Consider the following 25,129-nt stretch of genomic DNA (forward strand, 5'->3'; position numbering starts at 1 on the left):
TTTAACGATCAACCCCCAAACCCTCTTCATTTAGAGGCTTGTCTCCAGGTAGGATAGTAAGAATAGGGAAGGTTAATGTGAAAATATAGCACAAACACCCACACCAATTAAAAATAAATCTTTGTTGAATTTACTTTGCGCTTGGCATGAATCGAACCCGCGAAGCCAGTTTTACAGTTAAGCATCTACTCAACTACGCCACGGCGCCTATGTGTGTAAGTATGCCTTTCTGTGTATGTGGCTCTTTCTGTGTCAAATTCAAAATGACATCTTATTTACAGATATTTTTTTTATTTACGTTTTTAATTATTCTGTTCACATTCATTTTTAACTCGGTTGGGTAATAGGGATGGTGCCGTTTAAGCATATATGACCCCTCATAAACCCTTTCTCTTGTTAAAAATGTAAACATTGAAAAGAAAACAACTTTTGAAAAACTACACTAGTTTTAGACGATTTTCGTTTTCAATTTGCCAATAAATGGCTTGTTTGATGGAAAACATACATATTTATACTTCAGATAACCATTTTCATAATCGGAAAGTTAATATACGTAAATGATCACAAATTTTTCATTAAAATGTATATACTGGTATGCTTATTCAAAGCGGACCATGACCATTCTCGTTTTCACAGTGTTAATACTGGGGTCAGTGATGCCAGATTCCCGTGCAATCGGTCTCAAGGGATGTAAAAATAATATTATCAAACTTATATGACATCGATTTTTTTTTTGATTTTCGATCAATTAAATTAATGTAAATTAAAAAATGGCTGTATAATTTATATTTGAAGCAACAATTTTGTGATATTCTGTTTTATAATTATAACGTAAAAATATATATTTTAATATTAAGTTAATATTTAAGTTTTATTTTCATTATCAAAATTGGCTCCCCAAAAATTTTAAAACCGTTTTGCTACTTTTGGCTCTTTTGGTCCAAGAGGTTTCCGACCCCCGCGTTAGTCCCATTGGATTGAATTTGGCATTGATAATGTATTCCTAAATACAGTAAAACCTCGATGTAACGGACATATATCAAATGAATTTCTAAAAAAAACGGCCGAAAATTAGGTCAAATGCAAAAAAAAAAAAAAAGTCCTGTTAATGCATAATATATTATATATATTCTATGCTTAAATTCAAGTGTCGCCGCTTAATCACGTCATACGTCTAGCATTAGAATTTGAGACATAATGGCGTCCTGTTCGTAGACTGCACCTAGTCGGAGCGATTGTATATTAAAGGAGTAATAAAATAAAAAAATTAAATTGTGTTTATTTATATATGTATAAATACAGCATTAAACTTTATTTGTTTATTTTTAACCTACTTTTACATAACATATTCGGCTTTAACGGACACCCCCTTCCCCTAATAAGTCGGTTATACCTAGATTTTACTGTACTTACAAAGCACATATAATTTACAGGCCTTAGCCTGAATTTAATTGTTCAGTATTTAATGCGCTGCTCATATTATATTATTATCTTCACCCGACGCCATAAATATCTATTGTATAGGCGTCTCATCTATCGTAAATTGATTTAGCAGTCACTTTATTACAATTATTTCAGTATTATAAGAGCTACTAACTCCATATTTTTTCAAAACTTAAAAATGATATTAAGAATTTTCCATTATTTATTTTTTAAATTTCAAGTAGTTAAATGTTTAAAAATGTATGGGAGATTTCAATCACGCTGTTAGATTCGGCTAGGTTAATAATAACCTATTCTTAAATAATCCTTTTCGTTAATTAATTCACGAATCTATAACGAAACGGTTTATCAAATCCGTTTATAAGATTTGAAATTTAAATGAATCCTATACTTCGCGGTTTTCCTTTTAACGATTTCTGAAATGTAAGCATATTTCTAAAACCAACCCTTTTTAGTCATAAGACCTCGGTAAGGTTATTTTGTGCCTAAATCATCCCTTGTTCGAGATCTTAGTTAACCCTTTCCAAGCTATTAATTGGAAAAGGAGTTATAGATATATTTATTTCGACTACAGAACACAGCTTTAAGAAAGATTTATATTTAATTTATTATAATATCGGTAAAAAATTCCATCACTTAGTAAAGTTAAACAACATGTTTTGATTGATATTACCTTGTTTCAGTCATTTATTTTATACATGTTAATAGGGAAATTTTAACATCTTAACGATTTTAATACGGGAACTGTATAAATTTGAATTACATACTTTATACGTATTACACATTTTATATGTATTTAAATAATATTTATTTCACTTCAACGATTGGAAACAAATTAGTTTTTCTCAATTTACGGAAAATAGTAATATGAACTTAATAGGAAAGAGTTAAGACACAAAGTTACCTAAGTGAGGATTACAAAGTTTCAATACCTTCGCATAAATAATTTGTTTAGAATTTATCTTCACATTTTCTCGAATAATTTTTGCCCAGGTAATTTACTTCAAGGGAAATAAAATATTAATTTCGAAAAAAATGCATTGTAAAAATATTTTTATAAAAGTTTTATAATCGAATAGATGAGAATGATATTTTATGTACTTACATTACGAAGTTATAGAAATTATATTTTTTCATATGTTTTTCAAATAACGTAACTATGAGTCCTTTTTTCTGCTTAAAACAACGTTGTAACTTATAAAACTAACAAGTTAACTCACAAATATGCTTCAATATCTTACAAGACAACATGGAAGCATTGCGAAAAGGGTATTTTTATTTTGAAAAAATATAAAAATATAAATAACTTCTTTAACTAAGTTAAAGCAAATGAAAGCATCAGTGAAAGCTAAACTGGCAGTATACAACGAAGTTTTGGTATCAATAGTAATGTATGGAAGTGAACCATAGGTTGGTAAAGGGAGAGTGAAAGTAAACTGAATGCAGTCAAAATTCAATTTATCAGACGAATTTACGGAAAAACGATGTATGATGAACGTTCGAGTGTTCAAATAAAGAAAGAATGCAAGGCAGTAAAAAAAATATGAGGCAAATTTACTAGTAAATTGGAGCAAAAGAAGACCGAGGAAATCTTGACATGATCTAGTATTTCAAAAACTTGAAAGGTCAGGAGTAGGAAGAATCGGCGGGTATGTATGTACAAGGAGATGCATGAACGTGGAAGAAACGAAAATTGTTGTGGCGTTATATTTTCTCTGCCTACCGCTTCAGAGAAGCGACGTGGTAGTTAGTTAGTTATTTATAACGTCATTTATGTGAAAAAATTGACCGAAAAAGAAAAGTTTAAAGTTTTGAATGACATCGTCATATTGCGCCAAAAACAACGAAAAAAACTTACGCACACACACACACACACAGAGTTGAATTATGTTACCAGAGGGAACACAGAAATTCCCGTCATTTTCCTTGCCGCTAAAAAATGCCGGCAACATTGGCAAATTGAAATTCCTGAACTCAAATATTTTCGTTTTTCCCGCCCTTTGTGAATGGCAACACCGGGAGAACAAACAGAGGGATGGTTTAAATAAATAAAAGCTTTTCGCGCCAATTCCTACACCCGTTTGAAATGGAAGAGGATTTTTCTTATCAAATCTCCATAAATCATACATGTACGGCGAGATGATGAAACAAATTTAAATTTATCTTCCTCCAAAGGAATACTAACTCGGATTTGTGAACACTTTCTCCGGAATAACTATTCGTCTGGCTACGTGCTATTTTTCCCGCTGCCAAATATTGAAAACTTATCAGGGCGAACAGGGTCTTAATATCGATGTTAATTCTCTTCTTTTATAACGCCATCTTTGTGAAAAATGACCAATAAAACTGAGATAGGAACTTATAGAAGCGTCGTTTATTTTATCGAATTTTAACGAACCTTTTTACTGCTTTTCGAGTTTGAAACATCAACTTTTTCTTATAAATAATATTATACAGTATAAAAGATGAAATATTTTATAACGCTTTCAACCTCTTTTTTCAATAACATCATAAATTAAATCATTATTTTTTATTGGATATAATGTTTTGTTTACAACCAAATTAGGATTGTTTGCGACATTTTTGAGTATGTTCAAATCCTTTAAAAAATATGAAAAATAATCCAGTTTGGATCTTGCACACATTTAAATAAAGGGTTTCTCCTAAATAAAAGCTTTTTAAACCAACCACAGATGGTGAACTCAAATATAAAACGTCGTAAGATTTATAATATATGTATGAATTCTAATAATTTGAGCAATGTGGTTTGATTTACACAATTTATCAATAGTATTTTAATTACATGTTATATGTATAATTCGGCTATATCTACAGATCGTAAGCTATGGTAATGCGAAATATTCCGAGACTCGGAGATTCCAATATGGTACTAGTTACAATTTCCATATTATGATATTCACATGTGTAAAGTGATCACTTAACCAGCATATAATTGGTCATAAGCCATGTAAATACCTAAACTTTCATATTCTTCTCCATCTTAGCTTGAGATATCATATATGTTTATGTATTGTTTGTCTGCACAAGTGTATAATTGTGAAACTATAAGATTGTCCGAAAGTTTTGTCGAAATCCTATAACCATACGCTTACGTGCACAGTACATTTTTTTTTTTATTTTTTACATTTCGCTCACTCCTTTCGACAACGTCAAAAATTTAGATTTTTTAGGAGATCATTTTTAAAGTATAAAATATAATAAAATGTATTAGAAATAAATATCAAGCCACTTTTTGAACTTTTTGCTGTGCAACAGATCTTTTTAGGTAAAACCAGAATGTTTTTTCTCCATTTGAAAAATATTTAGTACATTTAAAAAAAACAATTAAACAATAACTTTTCTTCAATATGCAAAAACACTTTCTGCCCTATAGCGGGTAAATATTAGTTAGTTTTGATTTGTACCAGAAGATGAAAACAATTGTCGTTTTCGAAACTAGTCGTAAATAAAAATAAAACTCGATAAAGTGGATTATTGAAGTGCTTAATTTTAATAAAATAAGGTAAATATTAAGTTAAAAATATGCCGGTTTCGCTGGAATAAAGTACATTTTCTGGGCATTCCAAAAATATTCACATTTAAAAATTGACGATATTTGATATATGACGTTGTTGAAAGGATTGAGCGACATGAATTTTTTTTAAATAACGACTTATAAAATTAAGTTTCAAATAAGCCAGCTATAATTATTATACATAAAAATTCTATATTCGATCGGTCTAGTTAAATATTTGTCAAAATAGATATCACATTTTACTTGGGAATATTTTTTTAAATCGACGCTCTGTATTATTAACATGGGTGGATGAATTTCAGCTTGACATTTCAGCTGGTGAATTTGTCACCCAACTACGATGGAAGATATGAATATGACCGATGTTACTTCTGTCAAATGTTGCTTCTTACCCTCTCTGCCCACATACTCGTATAAACTAGCGTCAATCTAGTGCTTTGAGATCGAGATCAACCTCTTGTTCGTGAGTTAGTGAAGTGTGATTAATCTTACTGTGCAAGTGAATAATAATCTTTGGAACCCGGAAATACAGTCACCCAACTAGGACTCAAACCCTCGTACTGGAATGAGGTCCGCCAACAGCCAAATGCACACCATTGTAGCTGCCTTCACCGTCATCATACTGTTCGGTAAGTTAAAATCTATTTAATTTTTATTAAATTAAATTACAAACAGTACCTCGCCACGTTTTGCTAAGGCTTATTCTAGTTAAATCAAAAAGTGAAAAAAGAAAAATACACAGGTCTCATATGATTTATTTCATTATGCTTGAGAAGCAAGGAAAATATTAAAATGTTTAAAACTACAACGGAGTGACAGAAGCTTTCAAGAAAAACGCTTTTCGCCTTGAACAATGTATATTTATTAATTTAAATTTCATGTACAGAAAATAAATAAGTACATTGACGGGCTTATTGCTAAAAAGTAATATCTTCCAACCAACTAAAAACAGACTAGTGATATTGATCAAAATGTTTGATACCATATATAGCTATTTGTAATCAGAGGGTAGATAGTACTTGATCTTTTAAAAAAATAAAAGTTTTGTATTGTTTAGAATTGCTTGTGTTGCTGTACGTTCAAAAGATTGATATTCAGGTAAAAAAAGGATTGTTTAATATATTGATTCACGATGAAGTAATCAGTGAATATTTTTAGAATTTTTATTCTTCTAACCCTTAACCGCACCCCAATAGTGCATAGGGCACTACATCGTTTAGAAGCAGTGTTATATTGATCGTTAAATACACGAAGGAAAGGTGATCAGCCTTCCGTCCAGGGTCATATTAAATCAATATTAGAGTGAAAAATCACTAATATTTATTTCAGAATTTTCTTAGTAATAATTAAACATACGTTCAAACGCCGTATGTGAAGCTAAGACTAAATTTTCAATTCATCTTTGGGACGTTGAAGGATGACAAAGGTATTTAAAAATGATGCGGAATGAATCGAAACACGTGTCGCAACAAATTTTAAGAAATATTATTTTTCAACTAAAACTTAAATTAATAATGGAAGGATATTACCATAAAGTGACTGTCGAATCAACTAATGAAAATGTATGCCATAAATTAAGTTTTAAAAAATGTTAACTCAAGATATGTTTTATTCGATTTTCTTACATTATGAAACATTATTTGAAGTTTTCTTGTTAGATGGGTACTAGAATAATTCAGAGCAGAATTGGCTAACTACATTAAAACCTTATGAATATTCCTAAGGCTAATGAACATACATTTAAATTACGTTTAACCAATTTCTGTCCTTAGTCTTCCCTACTTATTTAAGTAAATTTAATTGCAGTGCTTCGTTATAAACTGTGGCAAGAGCATTATTAAACCCTTGTATTATTTACCTCTAAAATATTTTTTAAATGGTTACTTTAAACTTATTTGCATACGTAATATAACATATGGATAATCTAAGCAGCGTCCCATAGAATTGTTTTATAAATAAATGCTCTTAATTTGTATATTTTGTTTTTTTTTATTATTTTGTCTGGGTATTTACAAGGACTACGAGCTTTCATAGGTTGGTTTAAGTACTCACTTTATACACGTTCAACATTCACCATTTTACCTTCAAATGGTATCAACCATAGATACACCCGCGAGCTCACACATGAAGAGACGTGTAAATTATACGATATACATATGTAAGTTCCAAACAATTTATTATTCTTCTAACCCTTATTAGCACTCAATAGTGCATAGGGCACTGCATCGTATTGACGCAATGTTATCTTGATCGTTATTTACATGAAGGTAAGGTGATCACTCTTGCGCTTTGGAGACCAGTCCAGGGTAATAAGTTAAATAAATATTAGAGTGTATAATCTCTAATTTGAGTAATATGTATGTAACGTATTATATGTGTCCTAGAAATACCTAAAGTTACCGAAAGATACTAACGTCTAAATAAACTTTATTTTATTTATTGTTTCATCATACACTTTGTGGTAAGGCATGATGACATTATAAATGAAAACAATTGTTGTTTACCACTTGAGTTATATTTATATTAAATTAAATGTGGTAAAAAAAAAAACAAAGTATAAACTCAAGTGGTTAAAAACAAAAATCAACAATTAATAAACCTTAAATAAAGTATTTTGAGATGATAATAATAATAAAACCCTTATCCGCACCCCAATGATGCAAAGGGCACTGCGTCATATAAACGCAGTGTTATCTTGATCGTTTACACATGAAAGAAAGGTGATCAGCCCACCGCTTCAGGTACCAGTCCAGGGTAATAATATTGAATAAATATAACAGTGAGAAAAACACTTATACTTATTTTACCCCCCTTGGGAATCGAACCCGGGACCTCCAGAACGGTAGCCGAGCGTGCTGACCATTACACTACAGAGGCGGACGGATTTTGAGATAACAAGAAAAAATTACTTTTTATTACTATACGAAGACAAACAAGTATTAAATCTTTCAGAATTATTGAAAACACGTTTTCCAAAAAAAATCTGGAACAGATTTAAAACACCTTTTGTTGGTCTATAGCAGATATGATAAATTGGGCGGCGGAAGGTTAACTTTCTTATTATGTCTATAAACTGTTTAAGTCCTTATCACGACTTAAACATTCAGCTTAAATAAGAACCTACTGAATTAACTCCCCTTTCTTCCAAAGGATTAAACGTAATTGTTTTCTATCTTTCTTGTACAATCAGTAATTATTGCTTTTATAAACTTGATTGAATTTTGAACTTACAAATAAGAAAAACCGATAAAATACCATGTGAACAATAACAACGTTGTTTATATAAAAATAAAACTGCTTAGAAATAAAACTACTTAAAAAAATAAAAACCACTTAAAAATAAACTACTTAAAAATAAAATTACTTCCATTATTTTAAATAGATTATCCGCACTCTTAAATCAGATATTAAAAAATAAATTCATAAATATTCTTAGTAAAAAATTAAACGCTTGTATAAGAGCAATTTTCGAGTTTATTTATGTGAATAAGACTTCTTCTCATCAGCAACTGAAAATATAAACTGTTTCTATTGAAATACAAAAGTTTGTATTTTCTATTATTGTGAACATCTGTTGTTTTCGAAACAAGTGGTGTTTACATAAATAAACAGATACAGTGGTATTTTCCTATTATTTAACTTTTATATATGAACCATAATGTTATTCCACAAAGTTAATACCAAATCAACAAACTGTACTCTTCGTATCAGTAGCCGATAAACAATGTTTTCTCGGCAACTTTTTAGTAATTTCTTCTTAAATTTAATTTGTACATCTTTCTTTTCCAATCTTATTCTTGATATTGTATATTTGATTCAATTTCAACCCACAAAAGAAGAAATGCTGATACAATGCCATGTTAATTACTACAACCTTGTTTGAATAAAAATAATCCTACATTGTTGTAAATGAAATATTCGTAGTGTTAGCAATCTAGAAACATATTTTGAATATTCAAAAAAATCCAGGTTAGTCAACCGACAAACATTTTTTTCTCTTAACTTTTCAGTTATTTTTCCGAAATTTTCTAGCTTTATTTTTTATTCTATTTTAAATTTCCCTGTATTTTTTTTTGACCGTCACCAAAATTACTCTGAACTTTTCTCTATTTTGTTAGACTTCCGCCTCCAAAAATTTGGCACCGGTGAGAGGGTGGAATCCGTATCCAAAAAATTCACTGGATTTTAACCATGCCTTTAGAGCAAGGCCCTGTGCAATCGAAACTATTGCATACCCCTAAAAATGCCATGACTACTCCCGTTCGCAACATTGTAATATTAAAAAGCACACAGTGTATTTTTTTTAAATGTACTCATCTATTTTAATGAAAGTGTAAATCTTGTATATTACATATTTTATATATATATATATTCACAAAATTTATAATATTCATTAGCTCATCTGTTTATGTATAGCGTCTGACATGTACATCTACAACGCTATTTTATTATATCGCTTTTTGTTTTCTTTACCTCGCTCTCGCTTGCTCCACTCCCGTGGCATCACTAACTATAGCTCTCTTTCTTTTATCTCATGTAACGAAATGTGCTCAATAAACTTGACACGTTCTTAGAGCTTTACTCTCAATTCTCTTCCAATTGTCGATCATCAAATTACCGCCTAAGAAGTTAAACATAAAAAAAACTCGCCGGTATTTTTTTAAGCTCTTCAAAACAAGTGATACGAATCTTGCATACATGCAAATAAAAGTGTCTCTGCTAAATAAAAGCTTTCTCAGTCTAACAAAAACGGCTGTTTTGTACACATAAGTACTGTGTCATGACCATCAAAGAGTTCGATCTATAAAATTTGAGTAGTGTAGTTGTCAATCATGGGTAGAATGGTGAATGTTGCATGTGTGTGGATTGATCACTTAACCAGCATATGACCAATATACAGGTCATAAGACCTGTAAATATGCAGACTACCACATTCATCTTCATCTTTGCTGATTTGTCATTATTTTCAAAATTACTTCTTTGTGGAGAAAATCCAGATTTGTAAACAAGCATTTAAACACAATAAAAATATTATGTAGAAAAATAAGTGATGTTTTTCTTTAAAAACAGGATAAGTAGGTACTAGTAAACGGCGATAAAATTTCATTGTACCTAAAACGATAATTAGCGAATTAATTCCGAACGTCCTTTTTGCGGTTTTCCAGAAGAAAAAACCCTTTTTATAAATTGAAACACGAAAGGGGTCCCCCGAAGATCCTTCGTGCGTTACTTACTTAAGGGTACTTTAAGGTTGCTTTTTGTAAATGGCTATCATTAAATCGAAACAAATGTCCCCAATCCTTTGGCAAATCGTGGCCGGTTTTTTGTTTCATCCACGGCTGCCAACCGATAATTTATCGAAGGTTCGCCAGAAATAATTGCTCCTCGAATTTTAAACTGCCTCCAAGATTTTAGATGGCTGGTCGTCTTTGATATATCGAGGTACCGCACCTTGGACGGATATCGTTACACCAATTTATAGACGGAAACTTTGAGCTTTCGACTAAATATAACTGGTTTATGTATAAATATGTGTTTTGGGCTTTAATATGGAAGTTTTATACAAACATTCCTTAAATCAAGAACACAAAATTTATTTAGCGCCCTTGAGAGGATTTCTCACTCAAATAATCCATTTGAGACAATATTTTCCATTCTATCATTTCGTGCTACGATATGTATAAATATGGTAATATTATGCATTCATTATTATTCTTGTATGTATAAAAATGAAAAAAAGAAGTATTCGTTGTTTGAAAGCTTAAATCCCCTTAAGTTATTTATTTGCTTTGAAAATGTTCAACGCTTTTTTTTAAATACGAACTTTTTATTCCTTTACCTTTGAACCATATTTTGAATAGTTTTTTTTTTACCGCAATGACATTGAACGCCTTTTGAAAGTAACGCCATTCTCATATATTTGAGTATATAGACGTCTATTGACAATTGCGATAATGTTTGTGCATATTTAATATTTATATTTATATTAAAGGGAATTAAGATATTTTTTACATTTTGGTTTTATAACATATTTATATATTATGAAGTCTTTACAGATTTTTTTTCAACGAATTACATAATTTTTTTTTAATAACAAAAAAAACGTTATTCATTGTAACTGCAGACAGTGGGTAGAATTCCATATTGAATTGTTGGGTTATATATCCAAATTAAACGAGGTTTTTATTTGGTTGAATTCTACATTTATTTATGTATATGTTAATACGTGACGCGTTTCGTCTTCTTAGGACATTATCAAACACTCAACTGCTTGATTATGTCCTAAAATCAAAACTCTATCAAAAAACTATCAAAACTTAAGTGTTTGTTAAAGTCCTAAGAAGACGAAACGCGTCACGTATTAACATATACATAAATAAATGTAGAATTCAACCAAATAAAAACCTCGTTTAATTTTGGATATATTCCCCAACAAAAAAAACATTGTTTGAAAAGGTCTTTACACAATAAAAAATAACCCTTTCTTTTAAATTTGTATTCCAGTCACGAAGTATCATTTAAAAACCACACCGATGCCTTATTTGTATGTGTTCTCCACAGGTGGGAGTACTTGTCTGAAGATTGTGGGCATAACCGTCCCAGAGCTGGCCAATTTGAACCGCAATGTGAACTTGTACTGCTCGTACGACACCGGCCGAGAGTCCTTGCTGTCCGTTAAGTGGTACAAAAATGACAACGAGTTCTTCAGATTTACACCAGTTCACCAGGTTAGCATGAAATACTAGTATTTTTTATTTATTTCTTTCATTTTAACAGGAAAAAAAGCATTTAACCAATATTTAAATGATAAACATTTTCATCATTTATATTTTATAATTTTTTATTTTATTTCATTTCAATCGACTTTTTTCGTTATGTCCGCCTCCGTAGTGTAATGGTCAGTACGCTCGGCTACCATTCTGGAGGTCCCGGGTTCAATTCCCAGGGGGGTCAAATAAATACAAGTGATTTTTTCACTGTAATATTTATTCAATATAACCCTGGACTGGTACCTGAAGCGGAGGGCTGATCACCTTTCAGGATCAAGATAACACTGTGTTTGTAAAATGCAGTGCCCTATGCACCATTGAGGTGCTGATAAGGGTTTGAATTGTAATTGAATTTTTCGTTATGTATTATCAGCAGCTGTTTTTATCGACAGGTGATTACAAAATGTTAATTATATTATCAATATTAATATTCAAAGCATTTTCTTTGTGCTTAGAATTTTTCCTTTTATATTTTTTCACATTTTTTAGCAATATTCATATATTACCACTCCACTGTCCGAGATTTTCGTCTACCGGTTTCGAGACGTACCCGTCTCTTCGTCAGGACAATCAGTATAAAAGCACGAAAACAAAACTACAAGTAGTATTGTTTTCATGCTGTTTCATCTCAAGTTGAGATACTTATAAAATGTTTTTTTAGATTTAAGTTTTGTACTGACATTTTTTGGTGGAACTGCATTTTATTGAATAAAATAACAACGCAGTTATTTTTTCCACGTGGATTTTATTTGACCAGCAACCGGGTTTTGTCGTAACCGACATCTAGTCTAATGATGTCAAACCCGGTTGCTGGTCAAATAAAATTAATGTGGAAAAAATTACATACTTAGTTGTTTTTTCATTCTGTACGTATTTTGTAACTTAACGTTTTTCTTGTATTTTTCAATGACCAGCCGATGACGCAAACCTTCCCTACGTCTGGATTCCAAGTGGATGTGGGAGATGAACGCGACTGCGGAAGAGATCAGTGCAAGATCACTCTCAGTCATTTGACGTTCGAGGCTACAGGAGTTTACACTTGCGAAATATCCTCGGAGGGGCCCACCTTCAGGACTGATTCTCAGTACAAAAACATGACGGTGGCGAGTAAGTTGAAACTATATATTAAATATCAAAATCAAACACTGATTTTTTTAGTCTACTAATTTGTATTTTATTGTTAAAAGAACATAAAAATTAAGATTGTGACAATTGTTTCTTGTATTTTTTGACATCTCATTAAAGATGAAGAAAATTATGGAAGTCTGGGCATTTACGAGGCTGACGACCGTCATAAGCTGGTTTAAATGAACATTCACCAATTCTACCCATTATTGACACCCACACTACTCAAGTTCTTGAAAGTTCTATATACATATATACATATATGAACCGATTTCGAAACACTGTTCTTGAATCACTAGAACTTCACTAGAGACATCTATTGGTGAGATGAAAGACTCTCTAGTGACATTAGTTTGACTCTTAAAATCAGTGTTTGATTTTAACATTTAATATATAAATTAAAATGGAGTTACAATACAATACAAATACAATATTTATAAACAATGTTCAATAATGCGTATGAAGCTGTAATTTTAAACAGTCACTGCCATTGAGGTAAAAACATGTTCTGACATCAGCAAATGAGCTAAAGAGATTGAGATTTTGAACAAATGAGCATTTTTATTTTTTTAAATTAATGTTTTACTTAGTAAATACCACTATTTCTTAAAATCTACTGTGACACGTGTTTCGATGCATTCCGCATCATTTTCAAACACCGTTCGGTGTTTGAAAATAATGCGAAATGCATCGAAACACGTGTCTCAGTAGATTTTAAGAAATACTGGTATTTAATGAGTAAAACATTAATTAAAAATGGAAAGACTTTACCACAAAGTGACTGCCAAATCAATTAATGAAATTTTTATTTTTATTTTTATTGATAAACAAAAACTCGCGCGTATTCAAATGCAAAATTTCGTAAAAATTCTAAGCAATCGGTGAATAAAAAATGGAGGTTTTGAACGAACTTACATCATTTTTTAAAATGTTATAAAGATATTTTTATTACGAACTTTGAAGCAAAATAAAAGCTTTAAAACTTTGAATAAAAAAACACATTACAATTACGATATCAAGTAAATATGTAGAGCCAATATTAAATATAAATTTTAGACACGATCTCATTTTATATAACTTATCACATATCACTTTTATTTCGTGTTCTTTCAAATAAGTTACCAGTAGCAAAGGCTACTATCAAATTTAACTTAAGTGTATTTTCTTAAAAGAGATAAATGTCTTTTTTATAGATCTTCCAGAATCGGGGCCGATGTTGGATGGGCTTAAGCCTCTTTACAGCCCTAATGATGTACTCGATGTAACTTGTAAATCCTATCCATCGATTCCCCCTCTTCATATGGTGTTTTCAATCAATGGGAAAGAGGTTAGTAGATAAAAAAAAATGTTGATAGAAGTGTGAAAGTAGACTGGATGCAATTAAAACGCGATCTCTTGGAGTAATATGCGCAAAACCATGTATGATTGATATTTGAATGGCGACTTAAGGAAAGAATGCAAGGTTTATGCGTTACAGATAAAATTTAAAAAAAAGGCGCGTTGATATGTTATAGACAAGTGAATCAAATGATTGAAGGAAGAACTGTAAAACAAATTTACGAGTTTTACAGTTTTTCCTACATTCATGTAGTTGGAAATAATAACAGAGAAAGACTAAGGAAAACTTGGCATAATCAAGTATGTCGAATACTTGAATTTAGTCGGGTCAGGTGTTGGAATAATCGGTGGGTAGATGATATGCATGAATGTGAAAAAAAGTAACATTGTTTGCAAAGATAGATTGGTATAGCGTTCTATTCTCTCTGCTTGCCCCTGCACGAAGAGACGAGATGATTAGTTGATTAGTTTAATTAAAGTTATTTGTTGCTTTCTTTAAAAGGATTTATTTTTAAATTCTTAAAATTCTCAAACATTTCTTAGTTTATAATTAAAATGAACTTTTGTTTTAAAATCACTTTAAATATTTTATTATAACTTAATTATAATATCTACCGGTTTGAAAGCCCTTTTTCAAGACTGATTTATACTTACAAAAGAAACGACCAGCTTTGAAACCGGTAGACATTATAATTAAGTTATAATGAAATATTCATAGTGATTTTAAAACAAAGTTTTATTTCAATTATAAGATGAAAAATTACAAAGTAATTGCTTTAAATATAAATTTAATTTGATAGTTTGTTCTTTAGTTCGTTATTTGTTAGTTGTTTCTTTGTTGAATTTTATTGTTAAAAAAACCCTAACTTAATACTCATATATCAATAAATTCTTATGAAATATCATAAAACTATACCGGGTTGTAGTTTTAAGGGTTCTGTCGCTCAGTTGGTTAATCAGTGAAATATTTATTCTGGGTTGAAACCCTGTCTCCCACAATTTAATATCTATTCTAATGTTATCATCTGTATTTATCAATCTTCCTAATACATTGATGTCATTTTCGGATTCTTATTTTCAAATTTTCTTATTTTTTCCTCATTTTGACACGTTTCTTTAGTAAAAATAATCATTTAGTTTTTTTTTTAAATAGGATTCTGAAAAATACGTAACAAGAATGCTGGAACCATCTTCTTCGCCCAACCTGTATGTCAGTTCGGCTCGTTTGCAACTACCCTTGAACAAAAACTTACTAGAGAAAACGAGAATCGGAGGTTCTGACATTCTGAAGCTGAAATGCTCTTCAGCGCTGAATGGAGTGACCATCAAAACCCTTGAAACGGAAGCGGAAATCCTTCTGTTCACGATACAACCTCTGCAAAATCAAATGTTAGAATGGCCCAGTCCTAGCGGATCAGGTAAGGTAGCGAGTATTAGTTATACATATAATTTTATTGTAAATATATAACTAATACTTGTGACAATATTAATCTTTTTTATGAAATGAAAGCATTACTCGTCACTCCTCAAGTGCCCGCCTCCGTAGTGTAATGCTTAGCACGCTCGCCTACCGTTCTGAAGGTCTCGGGTTCGATTCCCAGGGGGGATCAAATAAAAATATGTTATTTTTTCTCTAAAACATTTATTCAATATTACCCTGGACTGGTAAATAAAGCGGAGGACTAATCACCTTTCTTTCATGTGTTAATGATCAAGATAACACTGCGTTTATATAATGTAGTGCCCTATTGGGGTGCACATAAGGGTTTGAAATGAAAAATGAAAAAGTAGTTGCTGCATTCGATTCCCTGGGGAGGTCAAAATGAATAAAGGTGATTTTTCGTATTAATTTTTGTTTTATGACACTCTGGACTGGCATCTAATAAGGAAGACTGGTCACCTTGTTTTTATTTAATTTAAATAATGAAGATAGTGCTGCCTTCATTAAATTCAATGCCTTTTGTAACATTTTGGTGTGAATAAGTTTTAAAAACAGGAAAATTTCAAATTTCAAATTCAAATTCAATTTCAGAAAATGTATGACAATTTATTTAGAAATATTTGAACTTTTCGTGGTACAAATGTTTATAAATATATTTACAAAAAGTAGCTATAGAAAACATTCTTAACTACATTGTGCATATATAATTCAATATAAAAAGGTAAAATTCTAATATATTTTTTATTTCTTTCAGGAAATCTATTGCCAAGGGAAATTTTATTACTGTGGTGTCTTTTTTTCTCAAAATATTTATGTCTCAGTTCGCTCGAAAAAAAGTTCCTGTAGAATCTTAATAATTTTAAAATTAAAACACTTCCAAAACATTCCTATTCTAGTCTCAATAATTTTAAAGAAAATATTTGAAATTTCCCATGACTTATTTAAATTTTATTTTCATTTGTAAGAATAATAAAGACCACAATTACTTTTAATTCTAGTTATCTAAACAAATAATTTTAAAAGAAACGCGATTTTTCAACGCTATAAAATGTTTGAAATATGTTTTAAACGTACAATTTTAAAATGGTTTTCTACGTTTTTTTTTGTTTCTAAAATCCCCATTTATTTATTTTATGTAAATAATTTATTTGAATTATTTATTAAAAATACAAAAATGATATTATAGTTTGGGAAATGTGATAGCATAGAAAAAAAATTTGAGTAAAACTCTTTATTTATGATCTTTTCTTATAAGCAATTATTTTTACAATATTTTATATTATATTATTATTTTTTATATTATATTGCTATATTTCAAAAATCTATTCAAATAAAAAAAAACATGTAATTTTTTTTTCACCTTATATTGCAAATTTTTAATGTACTAGATATGAGGCGAGAGACGAGGTAACGTGCTTGTTCTCCCCTTGCTGGACTCCCATAGAACAAATGCTTCAAAACTCAGTTTAGTTACACTGCTACCAATAAAAAAAGTATTAAAAAAAAAACTTTTATTAGATTAGCAATCATATTTTTTTTATTGCTCGTATTTTAAGCACATCAAAAAATATTATATGTGTAGTATACAATTTAGATGTGATGCACCTTTTATCTTTCACAAGTATTGCTGTATAAAATTATACTTACTTTTTCTTTATGGAAAATATATTATTTATCGTATTTAATCGTTTGTGATATTCAATAGAGACTTAACTTCAATATCTTGAAAAGTTGATATTATGTATATGCTTTGATTTTTTTATCACCATTTAAAAGGAAGGGTTATTTTATGTATCAAATATTTATTATTTGCTTACCACTCTTTTAATCTTAATTTCTGTTAAAATTTAACAGAAGAGCATGAAAAATATATAATGTATTAATGGAAGATGAAGTAAACTGAAACCGTATGAGGATTATCAAGTTTAGACATTGCTTAAGTTTATTTGTGCGAAACTTAGTAGTATTATTATTAATAAAAGATAAAATAATAAACAAAAACAACGAATTAGTTTTTGCATTTTTACTAAGTAAAAAAAAAATAAAAATAGCATATCTTAGTTTTTGTTCTATTTATGTCTAAATTACAATTTCACCAAGAAAGAGCAGTAAAAAGCTTAAATCAAATTATTTAATTTAAGTATAACATATCGATGCACACATAAAACCTAATTTATTAAAAAAAAAATGCATTTGTAATGAGAACTCCATATGTAATACATATCGCTCACTCCTTTCAAGAACGTCATAAATCAAAAAACATTTTTTTTTCATAAGAATGTTTTTAAAGTATAAAAATATGATACAATGTGTTAAAAATAAATATCAAGCCACTTATTGAACTTTTTAATGTGCATCATATCTTTTTAAGATATGATGCACATTAAATATAAGGTTTTTTCCCAATTTAAAAAATATTTAGTATATTTAAAAAATTATTAATCGATAATTTTTCTTCAAAATGCAAAAACAACACTTTCTGCCCTGTAAAGGGTAAATATAATGTTAAAAATATGTCGCTTTTGCTGGGATATAGTACATTTTCTGGGCATTCCGAAAACATGAACAACTTAAAATTGACGACTTTTTATTTATGACGTTCTTGAAAGGAGTGAGCGATATGTTAATTATGTTTCTCATTTTTGTATTATCTTATTTCTATTATTAAACACATTACCATAAAAATAATATTTGTTTTATTTTATTAATAGAAACAGCTGTAAATTGAATAATTAATGTCAACCATTAAAAGTTTTATACCCCATAAATGAAATGTTTTATTTAAAACCCTCAAAAATTGTTTCAAAATGACGATTTTATGACGGTATGCAGTATTTAAAATAACAATTGTTTAATTCGTAAATGATACTGAAATAAAATTAACGTAATCAATTTCATTAATTTATTAAACAGTCACTTTGTGATAATGAATTGCCACATTTTTACATATTTATTCATTCCTTATTCAAATTTGAATTGGTAAATAACACTTATTCATAAAATATATTGTGACACATATTTTAATGCATTCCGCATCATTTTAAAACACCGACATACGGCTTTTATAAATGATGCCCGAATGCACTACATTGAAACACGTGTCATAACAGATTTTTTAAAAAGTGGTATCTACCAAGTAAAAATTATGTTGAAGATGTATGATGAATTTGCCTTTGATGTAAATGTTTTTTGTTTGTCTTAAGATTACGTCATTATATAACTTGACCATCATATAATGTTATAAGTTAAAATGTGTTTTATTGTAATATAGAAAAAAATATACATTTTTTCGTTCACCGTGAGACATCATTTTTACATAATAAAAAATAATATTTTGCAAGGACCCTCTTTTTTTTTATTATTAAAATATTTTCATTTTCGTTTACACTTCAGTCAAAACCACTTTTTGATAGTCATGTTTATTTACTTTAACATCGGGTCCCAAAGGGTTAAGAGCGTAAGGGTCAGGGAATCATTTATCTTCCCTATAACACGATCACGTCTTGACTAGACACTTCTTATATTAAGAATTGAGACCTTCAAAACCCTTTTTTGCTTCACACATCGGAAAATCTTTGATCCGGTTTTCAAAAAAGTGCTAAGTACATTCTCTAGACGTTTGAGAGCTTTTTAATTTTACTTGAAACATTACTAACTCTCTTACCATCATGCCTTTTCCCCGCAGGGGTAGGCAGAGAGAATAGAACGCCACATCAATCTTTCTTTGAGCACAATTTTCGGCACATTCATACATTAAAATATGACAAATATTATTTATTTGACAAATATCAACAGGTTAACAGAACGAGGACTGTCATAAAATACTTAGCACGACCAAATCTGGCCGTTTTAAAAGCCTACATAACCCGAGGGTAAGTATGACCAGATACCATGTTAATTTTATTATTAAAAAGATAAATATTTGTGTTTTATTATTTTCGAAATTATTTCAATTTCATACTATTTCTGTGTGCCTAAGTGGCTGATTATTAGAAAAAGATATCAAATTGTGGTAGAGTGGGTTCAAACCGAGAAAATCTGACTCAAGAGTCTGCGATACTAACCACGGGACCACAGCCCGACGGTATTGATGTGAAGGAAGCTAAAAGTGTATGTCAGGACATATGAGTTTGGCGTTTCATCCTCTCTTCCTAATCCTGCAGGGAAATGGTGTGACGGTTGTAGTAGCAGTTCGATTTTTCAGATGAATGTGGAGAAATCTAAGTATGACATAATTAATATAAAGATAATAGTTTGAACAGAACGAAGACGCCAAATAAAGACTTAAGACGACCATATCAATCAGAACCTAAAATCTTGTCATTTTGAAAGTCTACGCAACCCGAGGGCATGTATGACTAGATCTATTGATGTGAAGAAAGTTAGGAGTGTATGTCAGGAAAGACGAGTGTGGCGTTCTATTCTCTTTGCCTATCTTTGCAGGGAAACGGCCTTACGGTAATAGTAGTAGTAATATATAGTTGTAAGTAACCATTCATAAACATTTTTTTAATGTGCATGAATAAACTGATATTTATTTTTACCTGACTAAGTTTATCAAATGTTTAATTGGATGGAATCTACAATGCGTACGATTAAATGTTTGTAACCATACATTAAAACTAATTTTTCATGGAAATGTCGTGTTTTTTTGACGCTTAACAATTTACACATCTAGAACACGTCACTCTAATTTAAAACAAACACGGAAATATTACTTATATTCCGTGAAAATACGCCTCGTCATATATTCATAACTCTTAAGTGGTAATATAATTGCCAAATATAAAATATAAAGGGCGTATTGAGTTTATCTGGCTTAATACGCTGTATGTATATGAAAAAAAAAATGTAATATCGGCAAAAAAATGTACTGGAATTTTTCTATAAAATAACTCAAATAAAATATTTTCAATCTTGTAACAAATTAAGAATTCCGCTGTGAATTAAAAAAGGAGTAGAAAATTGCGGCGCTCTTGGTTTTAGTTTTCTAAAGAATATTTTACTGGTAAAATAATTTCCAAATATAGAATATTATAATCTTGCGAATTTAAAATAAAAATTTAGGCAAAAATGGATACATTTATGTAATAAAAATAACGGTAATAAAACCCTGGAAAATTTACTCTAAAATAACGAATTTTTTTTTTAATGTTGTAAATTAGGCATAATACTGTTTCACTTTCACTTTTTTTAAATGAAAAATATATTTTAAAAATGCACAATAATTTTTCAGTAAAATAACGTAATGAACATATTTATATTTTGAACGTTGGTTATTTTTTTTAATATTTAAAATGAAAATTGTTAAGTGCTCGTGGCTAATAACTAAGGTACGTCACTCAAATTAAGAAAAATAAAATTAACGAAATGATTTAGCATACAAATGCGTTTTTTCTGAAGATCATCTCACTCTCACTCTTTCTACGTCCATCAACAATTTTGTCTGAAATACACATCTCTTTTAGATACTCTGGAGCCATAGTATGTCTGAGTTTTTTTTTAATTTATGCATAAGCTGGCAGAGATTTAGGTTTTGAGTTTCATTGGAAACGGAACAAATTATTTATTTCATATATTGAACTTAATAATAAGACTTATATAATATTACCAATTTTTGTATCAACAATAAAATTTAATATTGAATAAAGCTACTCGTATATTGAATTGTAATTAAAATATCAAAATAAAAAAGGAAAAAAAAAGTTGTCTGTATATCTGAAGAAGCTGTTTTTTTATTTGTAAATATAACATAATATATTAATTACAAATATCTTTAAATAAAAAAAAACGAGAAAATATTTCGCTTGCCATAATTACATCCTGAAAAAATTGACCTCTGGAAATGGAGGTAATTATTCATAGACAAAACAAACATACAAGTATGTTAGCAGCTGATGTCAGCTTTTCAGCATTTCATCTTTTAATGATAAAAAACATCGTTAGCCTGTGACACATTTCATGTAGGCTTTAGGGGCGGTTCCTGGCAGAAAAAACGGGCAAGTTATTAGACAGCACGCACGCAGTACACGTCTCAACAAATTGTGATAAGCGAATTGGCCAATAAAAATGATTTCCTTAATTAAACACGGAATTTTTAATTGCTGAAACAAAATCTAATTGGATGACTGGGGTGTTTTTTCAGGTTAATTTGACATTTACATGGAACGATAAGCCGAATTATATTACTACGTGGTCTTCTTGAAAATTGTCTTCATTTGGAAAATTATACAATTCCGGCCCAGAAATAGAATTTTATCTCTGATTATTTTGAGTGTGCTCAAACCCTTGTTCACAAATCTGAATTTCTTCACTTAGGGATTATTTTTATCAAAATTTCAAAAATGGATGAAGAAGAATATGAAAGCCTGAGTGTTAACAGGGCTTATCATAGGCTGGTTTCATTGATCTCTTTATACACGTGTAATATTTACCATTCTAACCAAGATTGACAAAGTGTGGTTGTCACTTTCGGTATTAAAATTTTGGAATTAAAATATAGTCATGTTAACAGGTGAAAATACAAAGTTTGTATTTTAATCTGTTAATGACAACATCTGTAGTTCTCAAAACTAGTCGTGTTTACATTAATAAACTCAAAAAATGATTTAATCCAAGTATTTCATATTTATAATCTCTTACCCCTATCCGCACTCAATGCTGCATAGGGCACTGCATCGTATTCACGCAGTGTTATCTTGATCGTTACTTACATGGAGGCAAGGTTATCACCCCTTCGCTTCAGTAACTAGTCCAGGGTATTATTAAATGAATATTAGAGTGTAATATTACCAATATTTATGTTCACCCCCTGGGAATCGAACCTGGGACCTCCGGCATGGTAACTAAACACGCTTACCATTACGCCGAGGAGCCGGATGGATTTTTATATTTAAGGGTCAGAAATAGTAGCATCACTGTAAACATTTTGATCGTCTTTATTTTACTTTTATTTGTAAAAGCTGTGGCATTTTGTTAAGGATTTTTGATTTGTCAGGATTTCATTGTAAACAGAACACAAAATTAACTACATCACGCAACTAAAATATAAGCTCTTAAAAATAATAATAAAACATATGTTTAAGACCACTTTAGAGTTTTATGTTGTAAATATGATTAGTTTCGAAAACAACAGATATTCTCGTCAATAGCTGAAAACACAACTTTTTTTCGTATGTTAATAAAAACATATCCCGTTCTCAAAACTAGTCATGTTTATATTAATTAACAAAAATTCATATTTAAAAAAAAAATAATCATATTATTAATGAAAATACTTGTTTTTTTTTACCAGTTGAGTTTACATTTAGACCTGAAGATAGAAGCTTAGCTTCCGAAACTAGTCGTCATTAAATAAACTGAAATGATAAAAAATAAGTGTGTTCTTTAATAATATCATCATGTCTTACCACAAAGTAAATGCCGAAACAATAAATAAAATATTTGATTCATTTTATTTATTGATTTGGCGTTTAATTTGTAGAACTCCATTTTAATTTATGTATTAATTTTAAATCAAACACAGATTTTTTGAGTCTACTAAGTTGTGTTTTACTAACAAAAACACAAAAAAATTATATTGTGAAAATTGTTTCGCCTTGTTAGGGCGAAACAATTTTCACAATATAATTTTTAATTATTGCTGCACGAGTTAAAACTGTCACTTAGAATTGTATAGCTACATAAGGACCGTAGTCCATTTGATCTTCACATTCGTTTGATAATGCCCTGACAAGGTGAAACAATTGTCACAATATAATTTTTTATGTGTTTTTGTTAATAAAATACAACTTAGTAGAATCAAAAAATCTGTGTTTGATTTAAAATTTATACATATTTAATTCATCATGATATTCCACAGATTTAATGCATAACATATTATCGATATTCAGGTTTGTTAGGATTAATCCATTCTAGGAGCATAAATTTTCGACTCACTGGGTTCCTGAACAATTTTAAAATAAATCAGAAATATTTTCATATTTTGCTACATGTGTGGAAATCCACCCGTGGAAATTTCAATCCAAATATTGCATACCGCGAGGTGCGTCGCTATTTGTCTCTTCACGGATGAATGTCGATTCGAATCCTAGGAGATGAGGAGTGTTGAGGAGGTATTGATAAATGGAAAATACGTCTCCCACTGTCAGCTCCAGTAAGCACCAGGATCCCTTTGGAGGAAAATCATAATATGGAAATTGTAACTAGTGTCATATTGGAATCTCTGAGCCACGGAATATTTCATATTACCATAGAGATTACGATCTGTAGATACGAGTATAGCCGTGTTTTATAAAATGTGAGTAAAATATTACTGAAAAATTGTTCAAATCAAACCCCAGTAGAAATGTACATAAATATCGTCAAAAAATTAAAATTAATCACAATTTTCCATCATTTTTATTGTCTCCAAATATTTGTTCACTAGGGTTTCCTAACTTAAGAGTTATTACTACATTTTTAACATCTTAACATAGATGAAGAAGAATTTGAATATCTTGGTATTTACAAACCTGTCATAGGCAGGTTAAATGATCACTTTCCACACGTGAAACATTTACCATTCTACCCATAATTGATAACCACCCAACCCGATTTTTTGGTATTCCTACATACAATTATTATTAATCTCGTGGCACTGTATATGTGAGTTCGCCATCCATGGTTAGATTGCGAAAACTTTTATTCAGAAGAAAAGACCCTTTTATTTGGATGCAAGATACTTACCGGACTATTTTATTTACTAGGAAACGCCAGAAAAATAATTATGCAGCTTATAATTTGACGTTGTGAATAAAATAAAATACTTGAATAAACTTTATAAAATTAAACAACTTTGTTTAATCATTTTTTTATTATAAGTACACTTTAACCTACCGGTTACGACAAAAATCTCGTATCATCAGGGTTTATGAAATTCTAAAACAATAAAAACATTAAAATACTCATAATTCATCATCTTAACGTTCTTGTCGAAACCGGTAAGTTAAAGTGTACTAAAAAAAGTGGTTAAAACAAAGTTGTTTAATTTTATAAAGCTTATAAAATGTGCCACAAAGTATTTGCAAAAAACTTTCAACAAACATTTAAAAAAATGTTAACACGACTAGTTTTAAGAACTATTGATGTTCTCGATCTTTCCAATATCAATTATTACGTAAAAACATACGAACAATATGTAATATTATATTACACATTTTTTAAATTATGCTTTTCTTGATATAAGATACAATATGAGTAAATCGTTCATTATATTGTAATTTGTCTCAAGAATTTTTTTTTTATAGAAATTCCGTATACAAAAGGTACCGGATTATGATACATTGGCAAAAAGCGCGCGCTTGATGCCTTGGAATCTCAAAACTTGCCCATTCTTCTCAAAATTTAAAGCCAACAATATATTATCATCGTCAGAAATACGTTCGCGACTCGATAAAAAGATTTTTAAAATTAAATTTCTTATTTTGTATTTAAACG

The 25,129-nt window shown here is 29.8% G+C and overlaps 2 protein-coding genes across 2 annotated transcripts in view; both read left to right on the forward strand.

The window, feature by feature from the left end:
• Positions 1 to 14,212, forward strand: part of LOC148313008 (uncharacterized) — a 34,487-nt gene extending 20,275 nt beyond the window's left edge. Inside the window, exons 5-8 of the mRNA XM_088270095.1 lie at positions 5,281 to 5,607; positions 11,540 to 11,706; positions 12,663 to 12,855; positions 14,067 to 14,212. Of these exons, the coding sequence (XP_088126221.1) occupies positions 5,544 to 5,607; positions 11,540 to 11,706; positions 12,663 to 12,855; positions 14,067 to 14,212 (570 nt within the window). The 5' untranslated portion in view covers positions 5,281 to 5,543. The remainder of the gene's footprint in view (positions 1 to 5,280; positions 5,608 to 11,539; positions 11,707 to 12,662; positions 12,856 to 14,066) is intronic.
• A 1,152-nt stretch (positions 14,213 to 15,364) lies between these two features.
• LOC148313009 (uncharacterized) lies at positions 15,365 to 16,693 on the forward strand. Its single transcript, XM_088270286.1, has 2 exons — positions 15,365 to 15,629; positions 16,407 to 16,693. Exons 1-2 carry the CDS (start codon positions 15,389 to 15,391, stop codon positions 16,496 to 16,498), a joined length of 333 nt encoding a protein of 110 aa, XP_088126412.1. The 5' UTR covers positions 15,365 to 15,388; the 3' UTR covers positions 16,499 to 16,693.
• Positions 16,694 to 25,129: the final 8,436 nt, after the last annotated feature.

The sequence above is a fragment of the Brachycentrus maculatus genome, unplaced genomic scaffold (assembly GCF_059751285.1).
Source record: "Brachycentrus maculatus isolate JH-2025_06_01 unplaced genomic scaffold, ASM5975128v1 h1tg000026l, whole genome shotgun sequence".
Lineage (NCBI taxonomy): Eukaryota > Metazoa > Arthropoda > Insecta > Trichoptera > Brachycentridae > Brachycentrus > Brachycentrus maculatus.